We start from the raw sequence: 21,654 nt of genomic DNA, 5'->3' as shown, positions 1-21,654 counted from the left end.
AGGTGGGAGAAGAGGGGGAAAAAAGGACGAGAGGACTCGAGGGAAGGAGAACAATTGTGCTATCGCTGTGATTTTAGCATCCAAGGCCGCTCGGAAAAAATGCGGCGAGCGCAAGGGCGCTAAGCCGAGCACAGGTACTCGACTCGGACCGGGAGCAGGTACCTCGACTTTGCCTGCCAAAAACGCGCCGGACGAGGGGAATTGAGAAATGCAACATCAATACAAGCAGTAAGGTATAGTCGTAATAGTAGTAGGTACTTAGGTACTTCCCTACTTCCAACGTGCTTCGTATCTTGAGAATAACGTGCAAATACGGCCCGGCAGCTTACGAAGTATTGACATCAGAACAACCAATATTTGAGGACATGATAAATATTTGCCTCATCTCATAGAGCAGATGTGAACGAACATCTATTTAGTACCTGTGGACGTCCTTTCACACGGTCACAACAGTCATGGTGTGTCCAAGAGGCGGGGCCTGAGCGAGAGAGAGAGAGGCGATAGTACGATAGTCTACAACAAAAAAAAAAAAAAAAAAAAAAAAAACCTATGTTTCCTCTAGAAAGAAAGACTTTCCCCTATCTTCCTTCTGTTTCCTCTCATTCTATATATTTCTCCCGCCTGCGCCGCCATCTATTTTACACTTGAAGCCACCAACTTGAGAAGAAACTGCCGTGGCGTTCTTTGGATAGGTAGGTACCTAGGTAGCGACAGTTGCACCGCAGACATGGCCGGCGCTTCTCTCACCTTCTTTTTCAAACCACTAACGCATCATCGCCTTTTCCGAGCCTTTTCTCACGCTTCGGCTCCGGCGAATGCTTGTCTGTACTTAGGTAGGTACTGCTGTACAGGTTCAGCGCACGGGGCTTGTCGCTCGCTGTTGTCCTCCCATCTTGCGATTGGTTCGGCAGGGGTACCAGATACTTCACAACAGCGGATGATCAGTCGCGCAACATGCGCGGTACATCCAGCGTACGAGTACTTGCTGCATCATGCCCATCACCTGCCGCATCCAGCCGCCGTCCTGGGCCGTTAGACGTACCATGAGGTATCGTGGATGAGGCAAAGGAACAGGACCCCTTCCTTGACCATCGTCCCTTTGTACATGTACGGTATCTTCACTTTCCAAAGAGTCTTTCCAGTTTCCCTTGTGTTGTCGTTGACAGACGCCCGACTTCAAAAGACTTCCACGCCCCCGGTGAGGCAGGGCGAAGCCCTCATCTACCGACGCCAACGTTATCTGTGTCAGACATGCTTCAACGAGCCGCGATTCGAGTCAATAGGTTTCTGCTATCGGGACAGCGACACCTTTGGCCGCCTGTCTCGGCCACGGAATATTGATTGACGAAACGCCAGAAGACCAAGACACTGAGCGCGCAGGGCTCGAACGATGCCAGCGCCGCGACCAGGGGGCGGCACTTTTTACTCTTTCGCGTAGCGACAGGGATGAGAAGCTCTGGCGGCAGACGGTGCCGATGCTCGGGGGGGTGTGTCATGGCCTCTTGCTCTTCCATGTCTCTTTTTGTGACGGCTCGTCTCAGTGATGAGCGAGAGAAGCAAACGTCGTCTCTGGCCCTGCTCCCGGCCAAGCCCCTCGTCATTGGCGAGCTGGCTGGGGAAATACTCAGAGTAAACGCGGGTTGCGCTGTAATAATGCCCATGTCGCTCCCTAGCCTCCTTACATGTACTACGAGACTGCGACTCGCTCAAAGCGCGAGTGCGCCATCTCGTCCTAGCTCCTGGGCTGCCAGCAGCGAGTGCTGCCAAGTGGCATTGATGCCAATGCTACCGTGTCCGGCGCCTGACGTGCTGGGTTGGAGACTCGCCTGGCCCATCTAATCTGACCAGACAATGATGCCTCGCTTTCGATCACGGCCGGGCCGCATGGCAACCCAAAAGGCGAAGGAAAGCCCAAAGTGCCCTCACAACTAAGCGGAATAGGCATCGACCACCATCACAACTTCTCCTCTTCCCTCCTTATCCTCCTCTTCAGCATCATCGTACATGTTTGTACATGTGCCATCCCACAAGTAAGGTAGAGCGGCAAAGTGACACTCGGTCGGGGAGACTCCCACTTTCCGACAGACAGGAGTGTCCGGTTGTAGGTACTGTAGTGCCTCGCACCAAGTAGGAGAAACGACCGTGCTGGCTGCATCCTTCACAAAAGGCCAGTCGCAGAAAATCACGGGCGATGCATCCTGACTTGAGCCATCTATGCATCTTCTCCTCATTTCGCTGTTCAGGGAGCACTTGGCCACAATGCATTTGCTCCCTAATTACCTCATACGGAGCCGTCCAATAGGTACTCAGACACAACCACTTGAGGTTGCTCTCGATCGTGAAAGCTCGGGGTCTTCATCCGTTTTTATTGAGTTGTTTCCCCTCTTTTTTATTACTTCCCGTCCCGGAAAGCCTATTTGTATCTGATACTGGTACGGATCTACTGCAGAATTCTGTTTGATCAAGGGCTTCTTGATATATGCCCCCATGGTCTGTAGCATCCGGGTTTATCTCCGGCTGCCTCCAAAAAGCACATGTTCCCTCGTACGAGAAATATGCCACCCAGTAGGAAGATCAAGGCTCCGTACGGTGACAGTGCAGAAAATGAGACGGCTAGCAACGGCACTAGCCCAATTTTGCCCTTTCCTGACCAATTGGCTAGTACCTATGTGAGGTTGTGAAGCAGGCCTTGTTGACGTCTTATCACCCACACACCACCACCACTACTACAAGTTGGAATTGCCAGCTGCTAAACAATCTACCGTACTTGGCACTCAACTGCCACCCAACGCCTTGCTACTAATAACAGCCACTGCCTCATCGAGTAGTAACTTGTCGCTCGGGCTAGCACTCGCGAGTTGTTGCATGCCAAAGTGTGCAACTAACAGTGTCAATGCCAAATATCAGAATGAACTGCCTTAGTCGCGCATGGCATTGGCCGACCCTACCTGCATGTCAATGCAATGCTACTGAGGTAGTGCCGTCGCAGCGGTAGCTGTGCAGCCGTCCAGCTGCAAGTACGGAGTACCAGCAGCCGATTTCAAAGACAATCCCCAAAGCAATTGGCGACGGTCTGGCATTGATGGGATCCCGCATCACGCGGGACGTCAAAATACAGGGTATCACCGCTAATGTACCTACTGCGGGTTGCGTATCAGCCTCTTCCTCATCACATGACCGCCAAAACGGCTCCCGAACAAGGTGAAATTGAGTCGTGTAGTAGGCATGGTTGCCCAACATGAGACACATTTCAAGGGGTTTGATTGGCAAGCCATTGGACATCCCAGGTCGGTAGACGACAATGGGAAAAAAAAAAAAAAGCAAAACGAGAGGTGAAGCAGGGGACCAATGCGGTCGATTGTGTGCTGCCTGTACGAATTCGTGCCAGCACAGACACCCAGCCCAGGCGGCAGTAGCAGTACCTCACCTCCTCCCCCGATGTATCTGGACATGTCGACAGGAAGGAACAATCCATGACAGGCACTGTCCATGATGTGAGCGCAACCACGGCTTCAATTTCCAGTTCCAATTCTTTTCCCTCTTGTTTTCTTCCCTGCTCAGCAGTCTCTTCTTTTCCCCTCTCCCTCCGTTCTAGAACTCCCAAGGCGGCCAAATGCTTCTCATGCTTCTTCCCTTCCAGCTTGCTGACAGCGTACAGTACAGGGAGAAAAAAAATCTTCCATGACTATTTGTACAGCGCACGGAGCACGGCGTACAGCAGGTACTACGCGTGCAAGAAGCCGGCTATGCGCACGAGTCAAGCAGGAGCATAATCCAAGTGCTAGCACGAAGTATTTTCGAATCCGGTCCGACACTTGGTTGGGTGTCGACTTCGGAGTATTGGACAGGCGTTCCAAGTACGAGTTCCTTTGTTCTCAGCAGCCTGCAACAACGCTACTAATTGGGGGTAAAAGTTCCGCACCACACCACGGATTCGTGTCACAGAGCAGGTCGGCTTAAGCACTGCAGATGTGATAAAAACGAGAAGGATCAGCAGCCGCTATCATTGCCGGAGTGCTCAGACGAATTGCATCCCACTGGGCTTGCACCTGCGCGAGATCACGTCATCTTCGTCGTCTTCCGTCTCCTACCGTATGTCCCAATGTCATTTCCATTTCCATCTCTCGAGCATTTCCGAATTATTAAACGCAGCTCGTTGGAGGGTGAAGAAGACGCCATAAGACCAGCTTGGCCGTACAGTACACGAATGTCCGCCAATCGGTGCCGTTACGCGTCTGCATACAAGTGAAAGACGCCTTCCAAGACACCCCTGTTCCACGTCAAACGGCGAGGGCCAATGGCATCTGGTAACGGCTTCAGTTGGCATCGAGCCCACAATATTACTTGGTAGCCAGATCGTGGTGGTGGATCCAGGCCACACCCTCCTTCTCGCGAGGACCTCAGGGCCCGCATGTTCGCTTGATTTCTTGCGTTCCCTCCTGAGCGGCAGTGATCCAAAAAAGCTTCGACATGGAATCCAGAAGCTCTGGAGCCCTCGAGCGGTGGGGTCTTCCCGCTGAGGGACGCAAATTCGGATTTGGAGGACCCCGTTTCCTCGCCCCCAGGGAGATTTCGTTGGCCGCCGGGAATCAACGCCTCGCCTTAGCCTTTCGCGGCGCGTTTGGAAGAGTCCATGGCTCAACGTTCTCAAAACGTCGCACGAAGTGCAACTGACTGTCGGCCGGTCCGTATCAACAAGCCTCAGGCTATCAACAAGATGTCCATGGCCGATGAGCCCCTAGCTCCCCTCCCAGATTTGTCTATGACCAACGCTTTCGTCGGACAACGGCCGAAAGGGAGCCCAGGAGATCCGGCCTTCGCTACTTGCGAGAATTGTCCGCCGGAGCGATCCTGGCAAGACAGTTCATTAGGTACCACCCAGCCTAGTACTCCGTACATACAAGTGAGTACTACGCAACTTCCTATTCATTATTTCTCCGTTCTGTGTTGTGTTTAACACCCAGTGTCGGTCCAACAACAAGGGGCTGTCAGGCCGTCCTTGTGTTATTCTGTTCTTTGCTGTCCTCCCCCCCCTCCGTGTGGATTGCCATCCTCTTGGATCCCGTGTATGTAATACACCATTCAACTAACACGCATTGCTTGGCAAGGTCTAGCTAGGGGCTTGGACATGCCCTCATCGATGAGAGAAATTGACACGCCTTGAACTCATCACCAGTGACTCTGGACTGATTTCGGCGGGTGGGTATCAGAGCCTAGCTTGGATCACGCATTTGCCTGATCTGAAACGCCTCGGACAAAGAAAAGGATCAACGAGACGAGCGAAGGGAAATCTCTGATTTCGTGGCGTCTGTGGCTCGTGGCGAGTGTGTGCGAGTTTCAACACCGTCGGAATCGTTTCTGCCCAGCCTGGTATGGCGGCTAATTGGGGGTCGCCGCATCGTTACGTCACCGCCCTCCATCCCGCCAGCGAAACATCTTTCACCCTGGCACCTCTGCAACTCCCGAGCTTTCCCCAGAAGGCCTAGCACCAGACTTGCTCGGCACCACTGCGCCTCACCGCCTGACGTGCAGATTTTTTGGTCTCATCTCTCCAGCATCTTATCGGTCCAGCAACAGCCTGCGGCGAGTCAATTCTCACCACTATTAGCGCAGCACGGAATCGAGACAAATGAAAGCGTCCCAGCCGGCTGACAAATGGAGCGTGCAATACCATTTCTTCTGTACCATGGCCAAAAGAGGCAGCAAGCCCGCCGACCCAGGTCAATTCCGACCGTCACCAGTGACAGGTGGCTGACCAAGTGCCAGTGGCGCCCTCACGAAGACGCATGAGTCGCCGGATACGAGTAAGGAAGTCAGAGACCAAGGTTCCTTCTACTTGGTGGCATTACGACGGGTGTGCAGGTAAGAAATGGCCATAGCATGCCTGGTGACGTCGTACCACCAGCGACGACGAGGGAAAAGAAGAAGCAGCAGAAGAAAGAGAAAAGACGGAGCAGGGGAAACATGATGGGCACGACTCGCTACCTTGCAGAAAGCCAAGGGCCGGGAGACGAAGTAATACCACTGGATGTCCTCATAAGATCTGGCGACCCGGAGTCGGACACGACAGCGGCTTACTCCTGCTCATGCTGAGTATTTACACTTGCCCGCGCACTTTTGGGCATCCCCAAAGCGATACAGCACTGTATTTTGGTTGTCTTGGGCACAAAGACGATTGCCGTAGAGCAGCATAGCGATTCGAACGCGCACCAATCACTGGAAATCCCTGTCGTCTGTCGTTCTACTCTCTTTTCCCTTTTCCTCCTCGCTGCACCAAACCATAATCGGAACTGCTCAATATGGGAACCCGAATGACGTTCCAGAATCCATTCTGTATGGTCGGGTCCTTTGAAACCTGAGGCGAATCTGTCGACACGTTGAACCCAACGAACCGGCAAATGGACAACGCTCCATTCTCCATACCGGGGGCGGGATGGATGCTATGGTCTCTCCTTCTCGCCTCTTCCTCATAGCCTAGCATGCCAGCCTCAATTCCAGCCTTCTGGGTTCCGATCGATCGTGGCAGAACTGAACGCACGAATAGGGCTCTTGTGTAACACTGGAAAGGACCACGGTGGCCGCTCGGTATCCATTTCGTCCACACACTTACGTCGGCATTGGGCCAACGTTCCTGGCGATGCAGCGGGACCGGTAGCATGAGTGGAGAGTTGCTCGCTGCCCGTTCCGAACATCTCCATCGGCCCCATTTCCACTGCGTTGCCAGATCCGTTGAGATCAAGATTCGAGCGCTTGTGGCCTACCAACGCCGCATCGGAGAGGAACCACAGTGGACGTCCTCCATGGGCTTTCTTTTTTCTCCGTTGACGATATTATACTTCGTTACCACTCGTGCCAGCGCATGCGCCCTAACCTGCACCAGTGCTAGGGACTCTCCTCTCTGGGTAAGATTGGGCTGATATGCCACTCGCGCGTGACCGGGTAGCGCTCTCTTGCCTCCCGTGTAACGGCGTCAGACGCCATAAGCGGCTCGTTCTAGACATGGCCTTGCCAACGTGTTCAGCATCGCACGCCTCTCGGGAGGGTGCGAGGCCTGACGCATAGACTACCGTCGTCTGCTACTTCGCATTTGTTACCTGTTGGCACCTTGATAGTCCAAAGGCGTCGTGTTGGAATCCCAACTACATACTTTCAGGAATCCGTGGCGCAGGCTTGCCGCCAGGTAGGCAAAGGAACCAGCGGAAGAAACGTGATGAACAGATTGATGAGAGTACAGTTCTGGGAGTATGTATCTCCTCGCCTCCCTTGGTTTCACATCATTTCCCTCTTTGATCACTGGCGCATCAATAAGCATATGAGTACTACCATCGGTGGTCATCAAAGCAACATTCAGTCGGGTTAGCCACCTCGCAGCGATATACTCAAGTACCGTCTACTTTGGATACCCCTGGCGCTGAGGGCGTCTCCATTGTTGCCGAATCTCTTTACCGCACATCAAGACGCTTGTGTTAGCAGTTTGACAAGCGTATGGCGCCAATTTCCCTCCGGCTGCGACGGAGTCCGAAAGGGAACTAGCCTAGCCAAGTCACTGCTCTGCGACCCTCGCAGTTTTTGGCTTGCAGGAGACCATCTCGGTCGCTTCGACGTCACTCCTAGCATTCGGGCCCGCCAAATAACCCCGAAATTACAGGGGTATCTCGACATGTTAGCGCGAACCTTTCCAGTGCTTGGTTGCTTGGCCCGTCCTAATGCGAAATGTGCTCCGTACGAGTACGGAATATATCGCGACTAGCCCAGCCACCTGTGACCAGAATCATGCTCTTGTACTCCGTACGAGTACATTGGCCGACAATCACAGCACATGTGCATACCAGAAGCGGCTGGCGGCTAGCTGTGCAACGAAGGGCGGTGACAAGAGGCTAGCCGAGGCTAGTAACGACGACGAGAGACGGTCGTCAATCTCATATGATACCAATGCTGGTGCCACTACTATTAGCGGTAAGGTCGACAACAGACAGTCAAAGTGCTTGAGCACAGATAGTATCATCTCCAAGGCGTGGCATCCCGAGAAGCCCCAACCGGAACAAATGGGCCACTATTGGCGGGCTTCCACGTGGAAGTGGCTTCGCCAGCATCGCAACGAGGGAGTAGAAGTTCCACCATGAAACTGTTTGGCGTGTTGAACGGGAAAAAGGCTCCGTGGATCTACCTAGTCTTACGGCAGTAGGTATATGTAACAAGAGCAAGTACACGAAAGGAAAACAGACATGGTATGTATGTGCGAAGTATACGAGTACAAGCTCCCCCTCCAACACCCCCCCAAGCTCACGCCATGCGATGTGCTGACCATATGAGTAAACAACAGAGCTCCGAAGGTGGGAGAGTGGCCGGCAGCTCGTGTCTCTGCGCCCGCACCGCCATGTGTAGGGAATCACGAAGGGCAACTCGTACTTTGTACGTGCCTGCCGCGTACGTTTGCGCAGACTGGCCCGTACGAGTACGTAGAAGGAGGAATATCACCAAACCAACAATCGACCATGTCGTATGATATGAGCTTTCACACTGACTTGAAACGAAGTACATACGGGAACCTATTCCTACTACGTAGGTTGCATCGTCCAAACATGCAAAAGCGCAACCGGGGTGTTGCTTGGGTTGATTATCGACCTGCCTGCGCGCACCCAGCCACCCGTCCATTGCAGAGGACCACACGCGTACGAAGAACGCATACTGCAAGTACTGGAGATGTACTCGAGACTTCTTGCATGTCTGTACGAGTACGTTGGCATAGGCGCATTTTGCCGACGGGCCTAAACTCCGATTCATCAGTCACTCGAGATTGTCTTGGATCCATGTCCATCTAGCTCCGGCATCCATGTCTTTGGTTGCAAGCACAAGCGCCGAGTGGAACCGAGGCCTCTCAGAAGTTTGCCGAATGGAGCCGACATATCAGGCTATTGCTAGGTTATTCAGGTTACCTACCGCGCAGACGGCACCCTGGTATTGAATCAAAGAGCACAAGCTGCTGGTACGTCTCGCACTACTATTCTGGTAGCATTCAAGCGGATATTATCAAAGGGTGTAGAAGAGGAGTTTTGATTTTGTTGAGAGATGGTTATTGTCTCCAGCACGTACATTTTGCGCTTCGTCTACATAGCACTCTGCTCGCGGGACACAAGCAGCTTTTTGATCACCAGGTCCGCCATGGCATGGCCCAAAACGTCACGTCAACCAGCCGTTGCCCCCATTGTCCTTTCAGCAAAGGAAATCAGGCACCAAGAAGAGGAAACAGCATGCACCTGTATTAGGTGCGTTGCTGTTCTTGGATGGAGATGGATTGCTCATTCGGGCCACGCATCCCTGGACGAACAAGTCTGTATACGTTACAAGAGTACGGAGTACGAGTACACGTAGGAGTACTAACCTGCTTGCATGCCGGCCATGCCACCATAGAGCGGACCGCTTCACGCCCAAGCCGACTGCTGGGTTTGCACGCGTGAGGTACACTTACTCGTACAAGGTACTTCGTGCCCTCGAGGGGAAAGAAAGGGGGGCAGCTTGTTCTACCCCCTCCCAGGCTTCCATATTCTGGCCAGTCGGGTTTGCAGGAGTCCTCTGGTACCGCCAGGGGTGACTTGGATGAAGGGGAACCCCCACGCTTGGATCAGATATCATCCCCTCATTGAGCGGCAGCTGCGGCGAAATGGGGACCGCTCTTCAACAACACGCTTGTGGTCCGCTAGGTACCGATGCATTGACAATGCGCAGTTGCGAGACACGTCAATGTTGCCAGGCAAAGGGGCGTTATTCGCCCGAAGAAGCCACGAGGACGAAATCCCTGGGCTCGAGATGCGATTCAGCTTCAACCCCAACTCTTTTGCTCTATGCTGAGAGGGCGCCCCTTTTCCACTCTTTTCGCCGGGCTGCCAACGATTGTTCTCTCAGTGAGAAGCGGAGCTATCCCGGACACCGGCAGCAAGCCACCTGCAGGGAAGGAAGCAACTCCGTCAAAAAGGTGTGCACCATTCGGGAACAGCCAAAGGCCAGAAGCCGCGTCTCGTGCATCCGTGTCCAAACTGGTCTGCCGCCTTGTCTAGCAGCGTTGGCCTCCTACAAGGCGAGTATTCTGAGAGATCCCGAGTCAGCCCTCTTCAGCCCTCTTCAGCTTCGCAGGACTCTGAATATTCCGTCACGATGGCGACGGGTCAACGGGACAAGATGATGTGAGCCACGTCATCCATACGGGCCAAGTTTTCGTCCTCCTAGGGGATTCCCAGGTCATCTTTCTGCTGATATTTCGAGCCCCTGGCCCTTTTCTCTTTCCGCCTCTTCCTTTCTTTCTTTTTTTTTTTTTTTTCTCTTTTTTTTCTCCCGTGATTGTTGGGTGTACTCCTCATAGACATGCCGTCGATGTGCGGCGTCACCCAAAAGATATCGATATGGAAAGACAAGTCGAGGTTGTTGCACGTAATGCCTGAGTACGAAAATCCGAACGTGTATGAAGTACTGTGTAATACGGGTTGTCTTTGGATGCAGCTGGGAGTTGCCAGGCACCACTCCCACCCCGGGATCTGTTTGTTTGCTACCCCGATGCCAGCATCAGCCTCCTCTGCGGGATAGTCCCGTCGACCTTGCGCCATGCACTCCCTTCGGAGGGCTGAACTGGGACCTTGGATCAAAGGGGCAATCAGGCGGAAGGAAAAAGGAAGACAAGACGGCCAGCATTTTGCGGCACCCGAGCACCCATAGCAGTAGGTACTCCGCATGCTTCACACACAGCTGGAAAGACACCAACGGGGATCTCGAATTACTACTCGTAGTGGCATGTCCACATTTGGCCTCGGAGCTGTACTAGTACGAAGTAGTGCTGTACTTGTGAGTGCTCCGCATTCCGAGCTCACGGACGAGAGCTGCCCGGGAAACGGACCCTCCAACGCTACAGGAGTCCGATAGCCGGCATCGATCCATGCGCCGAGGACGCCGGTGAATAGGTACAATGCCGCTTTTATGCCAAGGGAAACACCCCTTCTCCATTGACTTTCACCCTCCCGGCAAGGAATGAGCAAACAGCAAAAGATGCAGCCAGTGTCTGTACGGAGTACCGCGGCTGTGTTTCTGGTCTCAGAGACTCCAACCTTTTCCCTGTGCTCTTGTTGCCCCCCTTCTCCCTGTTTCCTCATGTTATCCAGGTCTCTTCCCTGCTGGGCTTGGGCGACGTACATACGAACGCCTCACTGATACGTGCACCAGTCGGATTGGAGATCCACGGCGCCGAGTGTGGACGTGGACCCCGGCGAAGGCGGCTGTCGTACGCCATGCAGCGCGGGAAGCCGGCCGGCCATTGCCCAGGCACTTTAGAGGCGCCACCATGTCTCTCATCACGTCGTGCCTTGTCGACGCGCGGATCGGGATCCTCCAGACCTTGGCAGGTGAGCTGGTCTCGGGAGGGGTCCGGTAACGTGCATGCTTGAAGTTTGCTCTTCTCTTATTGTTGGCTCCCTCTTCTCTCGACCGCCCTGCTTTCGGGCTTTTACCACCACGGACTGAAACTATTGGTTTGGCGCATGAATGCTGGCCCTCTTGACCACTGTTCGGTGCTGCTGCTTCCCTGCTGTGTCTCTGCATGGGACGCCCCGTACTGTACATACGAGCACATACTCATACGCTCCCGGGTCTGATCTTCGGGACTTGTCGACTCGAGACAGTCAGGTCTACATGAACAAGCCGGTACCTAAGTTGGGGCGTAAGATGAGACATGTCTGATGGGTATCATTGGGCCGGGTGGGAAACGTTTGCTGTGGTGGCGTGAGAGGGGCGTTCCCAACAAGGCATCTGGATAGGGTTCCGTTGCATGTTGGTCAGAAGAGCACCTGGCGGATTTGCCGAGGAGCTCTCCCGCCCGTGATGTCACAGAGCGTGGATGATCAGAACCCTCGTCAGTCGTCTTGCGTGTGAGCGAATTGGAGGCCTTGCCTGCACAGAACGCTTGTCGGTGAACGCATGGGATATGATTCGAGGAGGCCGCAGACACTGTACTCCCTACGTGTCTGAATTTGGAGGGGTTTCCTGCAGCATGTCCCTGCACCCATCATCAATAGTAGTATACAAGTACACGTACATGTACGAAGCCACCCAGTCAAGGACAACCCGAGATGGACGAGCGCTTGTACGGCTTCTCCGCATATGTGGGATCAATGTTGGCAGACTCTGTGATCGTGCCATCAGTACATGTACATGCTGGTGAGCAATTGCTTGTACGGCGGTTTCACTCACCTCCTCCTTGCTTTGCTAGCATTAGGATACCGGGCGCGGCTCCCGGAGAATATCTCGGCGGCTTGACGTCTGCCTGGCTGGTGCTTGCTTCTCCCTGTGCTCCGTACGATGATTGGCGTTACAAGGCGGACACATGTATGCCTCTATGCACGATGATGGTTGCGTTGCGGTGAGGAGCTTTCTATCCTCGCGCCATGAGAGTGTCTTTTCTTTTCTTTTTTTCTTTGCTTTTTCATGTGGTGTCAGTTCAACCTGCACGGCTACATGAGTTGAATCATGCCCGAGCCCCCAGAGGGACTATCGAAATGCCAGGATTCTATCTGTTTGGTTGTTTGTCTGCGCATTCTGCTGGGAAACGATATATAATAGTTCTGCAGTGCATTAGCTTCTCGAGCTGTGAGTCTCAGGAATTGGGGAAGAATCGAGGATTTGGTGTTCTCACCCCCTCCCCTCATGCAGCTGAACATGCATGTTTCAACCTTGTGGCGGTCCCCAAAGGGTATGTAGTACAACATGCGACACGCAGCACGGGGCGGCAGGATATGAAAGCAAGCATGCATTATTTGACGTATGGGGAAGACATGGGACAGGGTTTATTTTTGGACAGAGGCAGGATGTGGCGAGATGAGAGGCTGGCTGCTGCCGCGGCTGCTGTACTTGAGAATGCACAAGATTGTTGTTGTAAAATCATCAGAGAGAGAGGCTGGTGCTGGTGCCGGTGTGAGGCGTTCGACGGGCCCTGGTGGTGTTGGCCTGTCATCTCATGCTAGCTGAACGCTGTAGGATCAATTGGGAAGCCGCTCTGGGTGATTGAGCCGTTCGTCACAGCGTTGGAGAACATGCTCAAGGGAAGAAGAAGACATATCGAGATTCACAAGGGAAGAAGTTCGTGATATCAGCCCGAGCTCGTTCAGCTGGCCGATATGAGTGGACGGCTGAGCTGCTGACTAAGCACTCATTTCCAACTGCAAGGCGGGGCACAATGGCTCACCAGGCTGACCAATGAAAGGGCGCGATAGAGCAGCCGATTTCCCAAATTTTGTGCCTCGTCTCAAGATCTAAGCGAATGATGTCGATGGGATTGATGGGTTGAAGTCCATCTCTCTACTCTTAGATACATCGTCTCTATTATCTCGTCTTCATCACCCACAATGTCAATGGCAGCAGCGCCCAGTGCGCTTCGCGCCTCATCAGGCTGCGCCTCACGGCTGGGCTCGTCCCTCCGAAACGGTTCAAGATCAAACCTTTTCCTGGCAGCGACGCCATCGATGCGAGCGGCGGCAAGTTTCTCGACGACGGCGCCCCAGTGCAAGCGCAAGACAAAGGACGGAAACAAGCGGCGAGGCGTCAGCAGCCTGTACGGATCGGGCCCGCGGGAGCCGCTGTCCGTGTCCAACGCGCCGCTGCCGAAGCCGGTCGAGTTCAAGCCCAAGATCGAGGTGGACGAGAGCCACGGGCTGTGGGGGTTCTTCCCCGCGCCGGGGAAGCTGCTGCTGACGCCCAAGGAGACGGAGGAGCACGGGCGGGCGTGGACGGTGGAGGAGCTGAGGCGCAAGTCGTGGGAGGACCTGCACGCGCTGTGGTGGAAGTGCTGCAAGGAGCGCAACATGCTGTCTACGGCGAGGGAGGAGCTGCTGAGGGGGAAGTTTGGGTTTGGAGAGCGGGAGATTGGGGCGCGTGATGAGGAGGTGAGGAAGCCCCCCTCCCCTGGCGATGCCTGATGGTTCAGGATCTTTCATCACCCGGGTTTTGTTCTATTGTTCTCTTTACTGATTGGGCATGTCGTGTGACAGGTTACGAAGACGATGAGGGCGATCAAACATGCTCTTACGGAACGGTTCTATACCTGGCAGGATGCTGTCGAGGTTGCCAAGTCGGATCCCGAGATCAACCTGGAGGCAGGAGAGGGTCAGGTGTACACGCCGTCGGCATACGAAGAAGGATATGACGAAATTGCTGCTGAAGAGGGGGCATCGCGGTCAACAGACGGGGAGCCGAAGGAGACTCTGCGGTAGAGGAGAGCCGTCGGTCGATTCACAAACCACCTAAGAGAAGAAGAAGATCATCCTGAGACGTAAAAAGGAAAAGGCTCGGCGGGGTTGAAAAAGGGGNGGGGGGGATTGGAGTTGGAATTGGAATTGGGGGTTCTGACGACGGCCGGCATATGATATCAATCACGAGGGCAAGATATTTCCTGGCCGGCCGTGTGTAGCATTATGGGATCCTGGGTACGTGTACTTTGTACCAAGTATGTACGCCGTATCCTACCACCTTGGAAGCAATTGGCATTGTATATTACCAGTATGATATATACCAAATTATCGAGATGACTTGATGATGCAAGCAGCAGGTTGAATTAGAGTCAAAGTCGAGTCAATCTCGGCCGGGCTGGCCATTTGGCCGTTCCGGCGACTGGGAATGGCAAGAGACGAAATGAGACGAGGTTTGTCTCATTAGAGAGCCCCCTATTTTCTCTTGCTCTTCCCCCTTCGTTCCTCGCTAACCCCTTGTTTTCAAATTGGCCCTTTCCCGCAGAGCTACTGCCTGCTCCGTCCGTGACCGTTTTACTCAGCCGGTGACCAGGGGGGTGCGTAAGTCCAGTCACCGTTTGGTTGAATGAGCTGCTACGGGTACGAAGTAGGTAGTACGGAAATGCCTTGAACTGCGAGTTACCTACCTACCTAGGTATTATACTAACAGACAACTGCCGTGATGAATCGGGTGCGCTAACTGGGTATCCGGAGATGCTACTTATGCGGCACGGGTTGAGCGGCGGTGAAAGGAGGTACTTGGACGTGGCCGGCTGTTAGCTTGACACTCGGTGTGGAGATGGGTGTCGGATTCTTGGTTATGGGACCAGGGGAGGATTGCTAGTGATATGGAGAGAGCTTGAAGAGAGACACCGCACAATGAAACGGAGATGGGGGTCTTTTGTTGGTGATGGCAGCGTTTCCGGCGGTTGTTGGCAGCATTTGCATTTGTAGCGTCTTCTTTACAGGTGTTAGAGACTGCCCTCTGTAGGTTGAATGAATCGTCGACCAACTGCATCCTGCTGTGCGTGTCTCTCATGCGAGATCCGGCAGTTGTTTGTGAGACATGCAGTGGCTTCTTCTTCCTCTCTTCCTTTTCTTTTCCCGCCACCTAGCCGTAGTCGTACGGGGAAATGATCCGTAGTACTTTGTATGAGTAGCGTCTTTCTTTTCGGGATCAAGATCAGGGGAGCTTTATATTTGGAGACGGTAGGGCACGTATTACGAACGGCGGGGCAATTTCAGCTTGAGCCACGGAAGGTTGCTGTGATGTTCATCATCGTCATCGTGAGCATCGTCACGACGGCAGGCATTGGGTTCATCTCGAGTAAAGGACGAGAGACAGGGAGAGAGAGGGAGAGAGTATACGAGGATGACCTGAGAAAAAGAAACGAAAGACATCAGTGAGAATGAAGACATTCACAGTAATATAACACAACATACAATGATATTCATCCCCTTCTGCTAGGCGAAATCCAGCGCGCTGATGAATTTCGGAACGGTGGAGCCGCGCCTTGCCCAGAACAGCCCAGCTCTCGTCTCCGCACCTCACCGATTGATTGACTGGCCAGAGCCCAGCAGAAACCCCGCCACTTTCTCGCGACCCCTCTACCTTGCCTTGCCTTCTGCCCTCTCTGCCTGCCAACCTCGACCTGACCTCTAATACTTCTGCCAACTCCGTATTAGAACCTCAAGCTTTGCAAACCTCTTCCCTTTCAACTTCTCTCCCAATCTTGCATCGTCTCCCTCCCTCTTCTTTCCTCCTCCTCCTCTGCCTCTGCCTGACTGCTGCCGCCAGCGCTCGAATACCGAATCCGCCCCCTTTTCTCTACACGCCCATCACCGACTCGCCCGTTATACCCACACCATGGAGGAGATTGCAAAGGAGTACGATGTCATCGTCTTGGGCACCGGTATGTGATGGCCTGCTGCTGAGCTCTGCTGCTCCTTCATCTCCAAGCCTCAGCTTCGGCATCATCGAGGCATGAGCTCTTGCATCTACAGCAAGCTGCTCTCCCTGCGTTGCCAGCTAGCTACTAGTAGCTGCTTCGTCCCCAGGCTGCCATTGTCCCTTGCGTTCACGCTGCTGACCTTGCCCCCTTTTCCCATCAGGCCTGACCGAGTGTATCCTTTCTGGGTAAGCGGACGACAATGCGCGATGTGAACAACAACCCGAAACGATCTTGTACTGACATCCTCTGTCTCTGCAAAGTGTCCTGAGTGTCAAGGGCCGAAAGGTCCTCCACATTGACCGCAATGACCACTACGGAGGGTACGTCTACTTCCCCCCCCCCCCCTAGCTCCCGTTTCGTCGACGTGGCATCACCGCCATTGGCTCTACGGCACAACTCGACTGACAACGCTTTGCTCCAACAGAGAGGCTGCCTCCGTGAACATCGAGACGGTAAATTTTCCACTTCTCCGACTTGCGATGGCCCACTCGCTGCATATCCCCGTGCACTCCCTGCAGTCATTTGGCATTGGCACACCGAGTCTAACCTCGTTTCTTCTGCACCATAGCTCTTCAAGAAGTATGGCAACTACAAGGATGGCGAGAAGCCGTGGGAGAAGTACGGCCGCCTCAACGACTGGAACATCGACCTTGTCCCCAAGTTCCTCATGTCCTCGGGCGAGCTGACCAACATCCTCGTCTCCACCGACGTCACCCGATACCTCGAGTTCAAGCAGGTTGCCGGCAGCTACGTCCAGCAGGGCTCCGGCCCCAAGGCCACCGTGGCCAAGGTCCCCTCAGATGCCGCCGAGGCCCTCAAGTCGCCCCTCATGGGCATCTTTGAGAAGCGCCGCATGAAGTCCTTCATCGAGTGGATCGGCACCTTTGATCCCGAGGACCCTACCACGCACAAAGGTTTGCCGTCACCGCTTTGTTGATCATGTTGCAATATGTCTACGAATCAGCCGCTAATATCCCCCTAACAGGTCTCGACATGAACACCTGCTCCATGAAGGACGTCTACGAGAAGTTCGGCCTCGAGGATGCCACCAAGGACTTCATCGGCCACTCCATGGCCCTGTACCTCACTGATGACTACATCACCGCCGCTGGCAAGGCTCCCGAGGCCATTGAGCGTATTCGCCTGTACGGCAACTCTGTTGCCCGATACGGAAAGTCCCCGTACATCTACCCCCTGTACGGTCTTGGCGAGCTTCCCCAGGGCTTCGCCCGTCTGTCTGCCATCTACGGCGGCACTTACATGCTCAACACCAACATTGACGAGATCCTGTACGAGGACGGAAAGGCCGTCGGCATCAAAGCCACCATGACTGGCGTCGAGGAGATGAAGTTTGAGACCAAGGCCAAGATGATCCTCGGCGACCCCTCCTACTTCCCCGACAAGACCAAGGTTGTCGGCCACGTCCTGAGGGCCATTTGCATTCTCAAGCACCCTCTGGCCGGAACCAACGACAGCGACTCTGCCCAGATTATCATTCCCCAGTCCCAGGTCGGCCGAAAGAACGGTAAGCTCGTTTCACAGCCCAAAACTGATGGTCCATGACGCTGACATCCCCCCTTTTGCAGACATCTACGTGGCCTGCGTTTCATCTGCCCACAACGTCTGCCCCAAGGGCTACTGGATCGCCATCGTCTCGACCATTGCCGAGACCAGTGCGAACCACCACCTCGAGCTCCAGCCCGGCCTTGAGCGCCTCGGAGCCATTGAGGAGCAGTTCATGGTGAGTTGCTGCCCACGTTCCCCATTCCAATGCCAAGCCAAGCCCGTGAAAGCTGACGAATTGCTTCAACAGGGACCTCCCATCCCCATCTACGAGCCCCTCGAGGACGGCACCAAGGACAACATCTTCATCTCCAAGAGCTACGATGCCACCAGCCACTTTGAGACAACGACGGATGACGTCAAGGACATTTACCGCCGTGCCACTCGCGAGGAGCTCAAGGTTGAGGGTCTGAGGGAGGGCATCAACGTCACGGACGAGTAAGGAGTTGAAATAGTAATGGTGCAAATCTTTGTTGTTAATGTCTGTTGAACCCATGTTATCGAGGCATCTTTGGACTTGATACTTCTCCTCCATTTAAGCTTGCGAAGAGCGACCATGTTTTCTGTTTCTGGTCCGGTAAATGTCAAATCACCATGAACAAAAAAAAAAAAAAATTCATTAGTATATTCACAGTGGTCAGTATCGAGAGGCAGCAGACCGGGGATCTTGTACCGAGCAAGACAGGAGCTTCTCGTCATATATAGGGACTTTTATCAAAGTGGTAGTATATTGTACTTTTAATCAAATCCGGAAATCATTAAAATGTTTTCTTTTTCCTCTTTCCTCTCACCAAGATGAAATCATTGTTGTAAGGAACACACATGCTGTGCTATACCTGACATATAGACGTGCAATTCTCCAACCATCTCTGCTCCCCCGCTTCCACCACTTTCTTTCTGGATTGAGATGTACCCTTCAAGAACGCCCAACTCCTAAGCCATCAGTAGTGTTTCCCTCGTGAATAGTGGAGAAAACTCAAGACACTAAAACCGTGAATGATTGGAATGCCAGCAATAATATGGAAGAAAAAAGAAGGGCGAATGGGTTTATCGTCGGTTGGTCTTGCCGATACCACGCTTTCCGGCAACCTGTTTGTGGGAGAAGAATGGTGGTTAGCACACATATCAATATAGAGTCTTTGGGGGGGGGGGGGGGGTGGGNGGGGGTTGGGTTGGATCGATTCGTAACTTACCAAGTGTTTTGTCAGAGAAGCAGAAGTATGCCTGTCGGCCTCTCCCTGTCGGGCCATCCTGTTCATCCGCTTCTGGTTGAGCTTGGCTATCCGCTCGGCCTTTGACCTGGTCGCCTCGTCGTGGACGCCGTCGTCCCTGCGGCTGACGGTCGGGTTCCTGCTGGCGGGCCTGCTCAGCGAGCGCAGGCGCTGGCGGTCCGTCTTGGGCGTGTCCACGTCCATGGAGTCGGCGTCGGCGGTGGCCTGGCGGGACATGGAGCGGCCGCGGGGGCGGATGGCGGTGGCGCGGGCGCGCTCGGCAATGTCCGTCGTGTCGACGCCCAGCGTGTCCAGGGCGTCCTCCATCTCCGAGAGCGGCTTCTTGACGAACTTGCGGGGAATGATGGCCTGGTTCTTGAGCCTCTTCTTCAGGCGGGCCTCGTTCCGGATGAGCTGCTGCTTCTCCCGGATGAGCTCCGCCTTGCGCATGATCTCGGCCTCCTCGTCGTCCTCAATGTCCTCGTCCGAGTCGTAGAACCCTTCTTGCTCGAGCTTCTCCTCCTCCTCTTCCAAGGCGGCCAGCTTGGCGTCAATATCGGGATCGACGTAGTCGTAGACGTTCTTTCCTTCGAAAATTTCGGGCATCTTGTCATACTTCCACTCGGGGTTCTTGAGCAGCCAGTCGGCGCGCAAATCGACGTTGAAGACGCCGGCGCCGCCGTTCTCCACCTCGACGTCCTTGGCCAGCTTGGGCCGCTCAGGGTCGTCCTTGTCGTACTTCTTCTTGTTCTTGGCGGCCTCAGGGATGAAGGTCTCGAGGGCCTGGCCACCCATGGGCTGGGCGACGTGGATGCGGGCCATGACCTCGGCCAGTCGGCCTCCAATGGCTCCGCTGCTCGTGGTACCGGCCTTGAGCTTCTGGTTCACGCGCTCGGCGAGCAGACGCTCGCAGGCGGCGTTCTTGACCTCCTGCACGCCCTCCTGGGTGTTGCAGGAAAGCTGCAGCATCTCGACCTCGCCGGACTTGAGGATGGACTGCAGTTCGGCCTGGAGCTCAGGCGATAAATCTTCGGGTCGGGCGACGTCGATCTTGTTGACAACAAGGAAGACGAGCTTGTTCGCGAAGAGGGGCTTGATGCTTCGGAAGAGCTGGATCTGGGCCTGGACTGAGTAACCGCACTGCTCGGACAGATCCATAAAGTACAGGATGGCGGATCGCAAGTGAGCGATAGCAGTGATACTGTAGCAAAGCGTGTGATTAGCATTGGCCCGGTTCAATAGTTCGAAAAAGGCAGCATCATCACATACCTCTGCATTTCGATAGTGTTCATCTCCTCGAGAGGATGATCGAGAATACCGGGGGTATCAATGGCCTGGAATCGCAGGTACTTGTAGTCAAAGTGACCGACAAACAGACTCTTGGTGGTGAAAGCATAGGGCTGGACATCCACGTCGGCGCGGGTGATGCTTCGCAGGAAGCTGGACTTGCCAACATTGGGGTAACCGCAGATGAGCAGGGTCCTGGTGTTGGGATCGATGGAGGGAAGACGGCCGAGATGCTGGCGGACCTGGTCCAAGTACAGCAGGGGGTCCTTCAGGCGCTTGACCAGCGTGGCCATGCGACCGAGAGCCGCCCGCTTGAGCTGCTTGCACTGGTAGAGCGACTGGGCGTACTTCAAGAGACGGACATAGTCGCGAGAGATGGTCTCGACCAGGTGCTTGGCAGTGGACATCTGGCCGAGGGCAATCTTGAAGTGGTCCGCATCGTAGAGGGTGTTGAGCAGGTCCTTGTGGAACGGGTGGATGTCTTGGAGGCGAGGGAAGCTGTCGAGGATGGAGGCGAACTTTTCGGAAAACGTCTCCTGGGTGAACTTGACCTTTCGAGTGTAGAAGGCTGTTTTCGTGTGAGCATGACCATGCAATCAATGTCTCCTGCGGACCCTGATATTTGGGGTGATCCTGTGATGGTTATCGCGACGTACCTCGAATTCTGCTAATCTTGAAGCCGGCACGGATCTGGGTTGGCAGTTTGCGCTGGGTCCTGCTCAGCACAATGTCCAGGAACTCCTGCTGAGTAGGAACGGGAGGGATGTCCTTCCACGTGGTCTTCATGGCGGGCAACTGTGATCAAGGAAGCGCTGTTTATGTGGTGATGCCAAACAGCCCTTGGAGATGTCCTCGGGTCGATTGGAATTTTTTTTTCTTTCTTCCTGATACCCCAAGATGGGAGAGGCTTGAGGTTAGCGAAATGCCGGGCCAAAGGCTAGGCGGTGAATTTTTTTTCTGTCTGTGGGCGGAGCCGTCTGGCAGGAAAAAAAAGTTTTATCGATAAGCTATCGAGGCACGCGGCGATTGTTAGTGGGGCAAGTGATAAGCTGGAAGTATCGGGGCATAGATCTGAGTAGGGGACGATACATCTCCACGGACCCCACTGGGGAAAAAAAAGATGCGGGAAGGAGAGCTGCGAAGGAGAGCTGCAAGGCAGTACAGTGTGAATCTGTTGTATGAATGAGCTGCGATGGATGGAAGAGGCGTGCTATAAGGGCGGCTTCAGACACTGAACATGAGACTTGTGCAATAAGGGCCGCTTTAGTCTGCAAAATCTTCCACCTAGTGCTTCAAGAATATATAGACATAGACTCGAAGTTTGCCGGGGCGTTCCATCTAGATAAGCTAGGTAGATTTAGTTGTTTGCTCTTACACGGC

The 21,654-nt window shown here is 54.1% G+C and overlaps 7 protein-coding genes across 7 annotated transcripts; 4 read left to right on the top strand and 3 right to left on the bottom strand.

Moving 5' to 3' along the window:
• Positions 1 to 1,706: 1,706 nt before the first annotated feature.
• Positions 1,707 to 2,212, bottom strand: CCMA1212_004639 (uncharacterized protein; the record flags this gene model as incomplete). Its single annotated transcript, XM_073701936.1, has 3 exons — positions 1,707 to 1,835; positions 2,054 to 2,149; positions 2,204 to 2,212. 3 exons carry the CDS (start codon positions 2,210 to 2,212, stop codon positions 1,707 to 1,709), a joined length of 234 nt encoding a protein of 77 aa, XP_073559553.1.
• A 3,270-nt stretch (positions 2,213 to 5,482) lies between these two features.
• Positions 5,483 to 5,674, bottom strand: CCMA1212_004638 (uncharacterized protein; the record flags this gene model as incomplete). The annotated part of the gene is made up of 1 exon (XM_073701935.1): positions 5,483 to 5,674. One exon carries the CDS (start codon positions 5,672 to 5,674, stop codon positions 5,483 to 5,485), a length of 192 nt encoding a protein of 63 aa, XP_073559554.1.
• A 661-nt stretch (positions 5,675 to 6,335) lies between these two features.
• Positions 6,336 to 6,660, top strand: CCMA1212_004637 (uncharacterized protein; the record flags this gene model as incomplete). The annotated part of the gene is made up of 2 exons (XM_073701934.1): positions 6,336 to 6,343; positions 6,474 to 6,660. The coding sequence occupies 2 exons, from the start codon at positions 6,336 to 6,338 to the stop codon at positions 6,658 to 6,660; spliced, it is 195 nt and encodes a 64-aa protein (XP_073559555.1).
• A 757-nt stretch (positions 6,661 to 7,417) lies between these two features.
• CCMA1212_004636 (uncharacterized protein) lies at positions 7,418 to 7,750 on the top strand (the record flags this gene model as incomplete). The annotated part of the gene is made up of 1 exon (XM_073701933.1): positions 7,418 to 7,750. A coding segment is annotated over one exon (333 nt), but the record flags the coding sequence as incomplete, so codon positions are not given.
• A 5,632-nt stretch (positions 7,751 to 13,382) lies between these two features.
• Positions 13,383 to 14,246, top strand: CCMA1212_004635 (54S ribosomal protein L4; the record flags this gene model as incomplete). The annotated part of the gene is made up of 2 exons (XM_073701932.1): positions 13,383 to 13,919; positions 14,025 to 14,246. The coding sequence occupies 2 exons, from the start codon at positions 13,383 to 13,385 to the stop codon at positions 14,244 to 14,246; spliced, it is 759 nt and encodes a 252-aa protein (XP_073559557.1).
• A 1,682-nt stretch (positions 14,247 to 15,928) lies between these two features.
• On the top strand, positions 15,929 to 18,218 carry CCMA1212_004634 (Rab GDP-dissociation inhibitor; the record flags this gene model as incomplete). The annotated part of the gene is made up of 8 exons (XM_073701931.1): positions 15,929 to 16,174; positions 16,374 to 16,398; positions 16,474 to 16,533; positions 16,638 to 16,665; positions 16,782 to 17,127; positions 17,199 to 17,738; positions 17,800 to 17,954; positions 18,027 to 18,218. Coding segments are annotated over 8 exons (1,590 nt in total), but the record flags the coding sequence as incomplete, so codon positions are not given.
• A 605-nt stretch (positions 18,219 to 18,823) lies between these two features.
• On the bottom strand, positions 18,824 to 21,060 carry CCMA1212_004633 (Nucleolar GTP-binding protein 1; the record flags this gene model as incomplete). The annotated part of the gene is made up of 4 exons (XM_073701930.1): positions 18,824 to 18,865; positions 18,970 to 20,188; positions 20,257 to 20,842; positions 20,931 to 21,060. 4 exons carry the CDS (start codon positions 21,058 to 21,060, stop codon positions 18,824 to 18,826), a joined length of 1,977 nt encoding a protein of 658 aa, XP_073559558.1.
• Between the last annotated feature and the right edge of the window lie 594 nt (positions 21,061 to 21,654).

The sequence above is a fragment of the Trichoderma ghanense genome (assembly GCF_004382785.1).
Source record: "Trichoderma ghanense strain CCMA-1212 chromosome Unknown scaffold_4, whole genome shotgun sequence".
In the NCBI taxonomy this organism is placed as follows: Eukaryota; Fungi; Ascomycota; class Sordariomycetes; order Hypocreales; family Hypocreaceae; genus Trichoderma; species Trichoderma ghanense.
The sequence above is the reverse complement of the archived record's forward strand: the minus strand, read 5'-3'. Positions and strand labels throughout refer to the sequence as shown.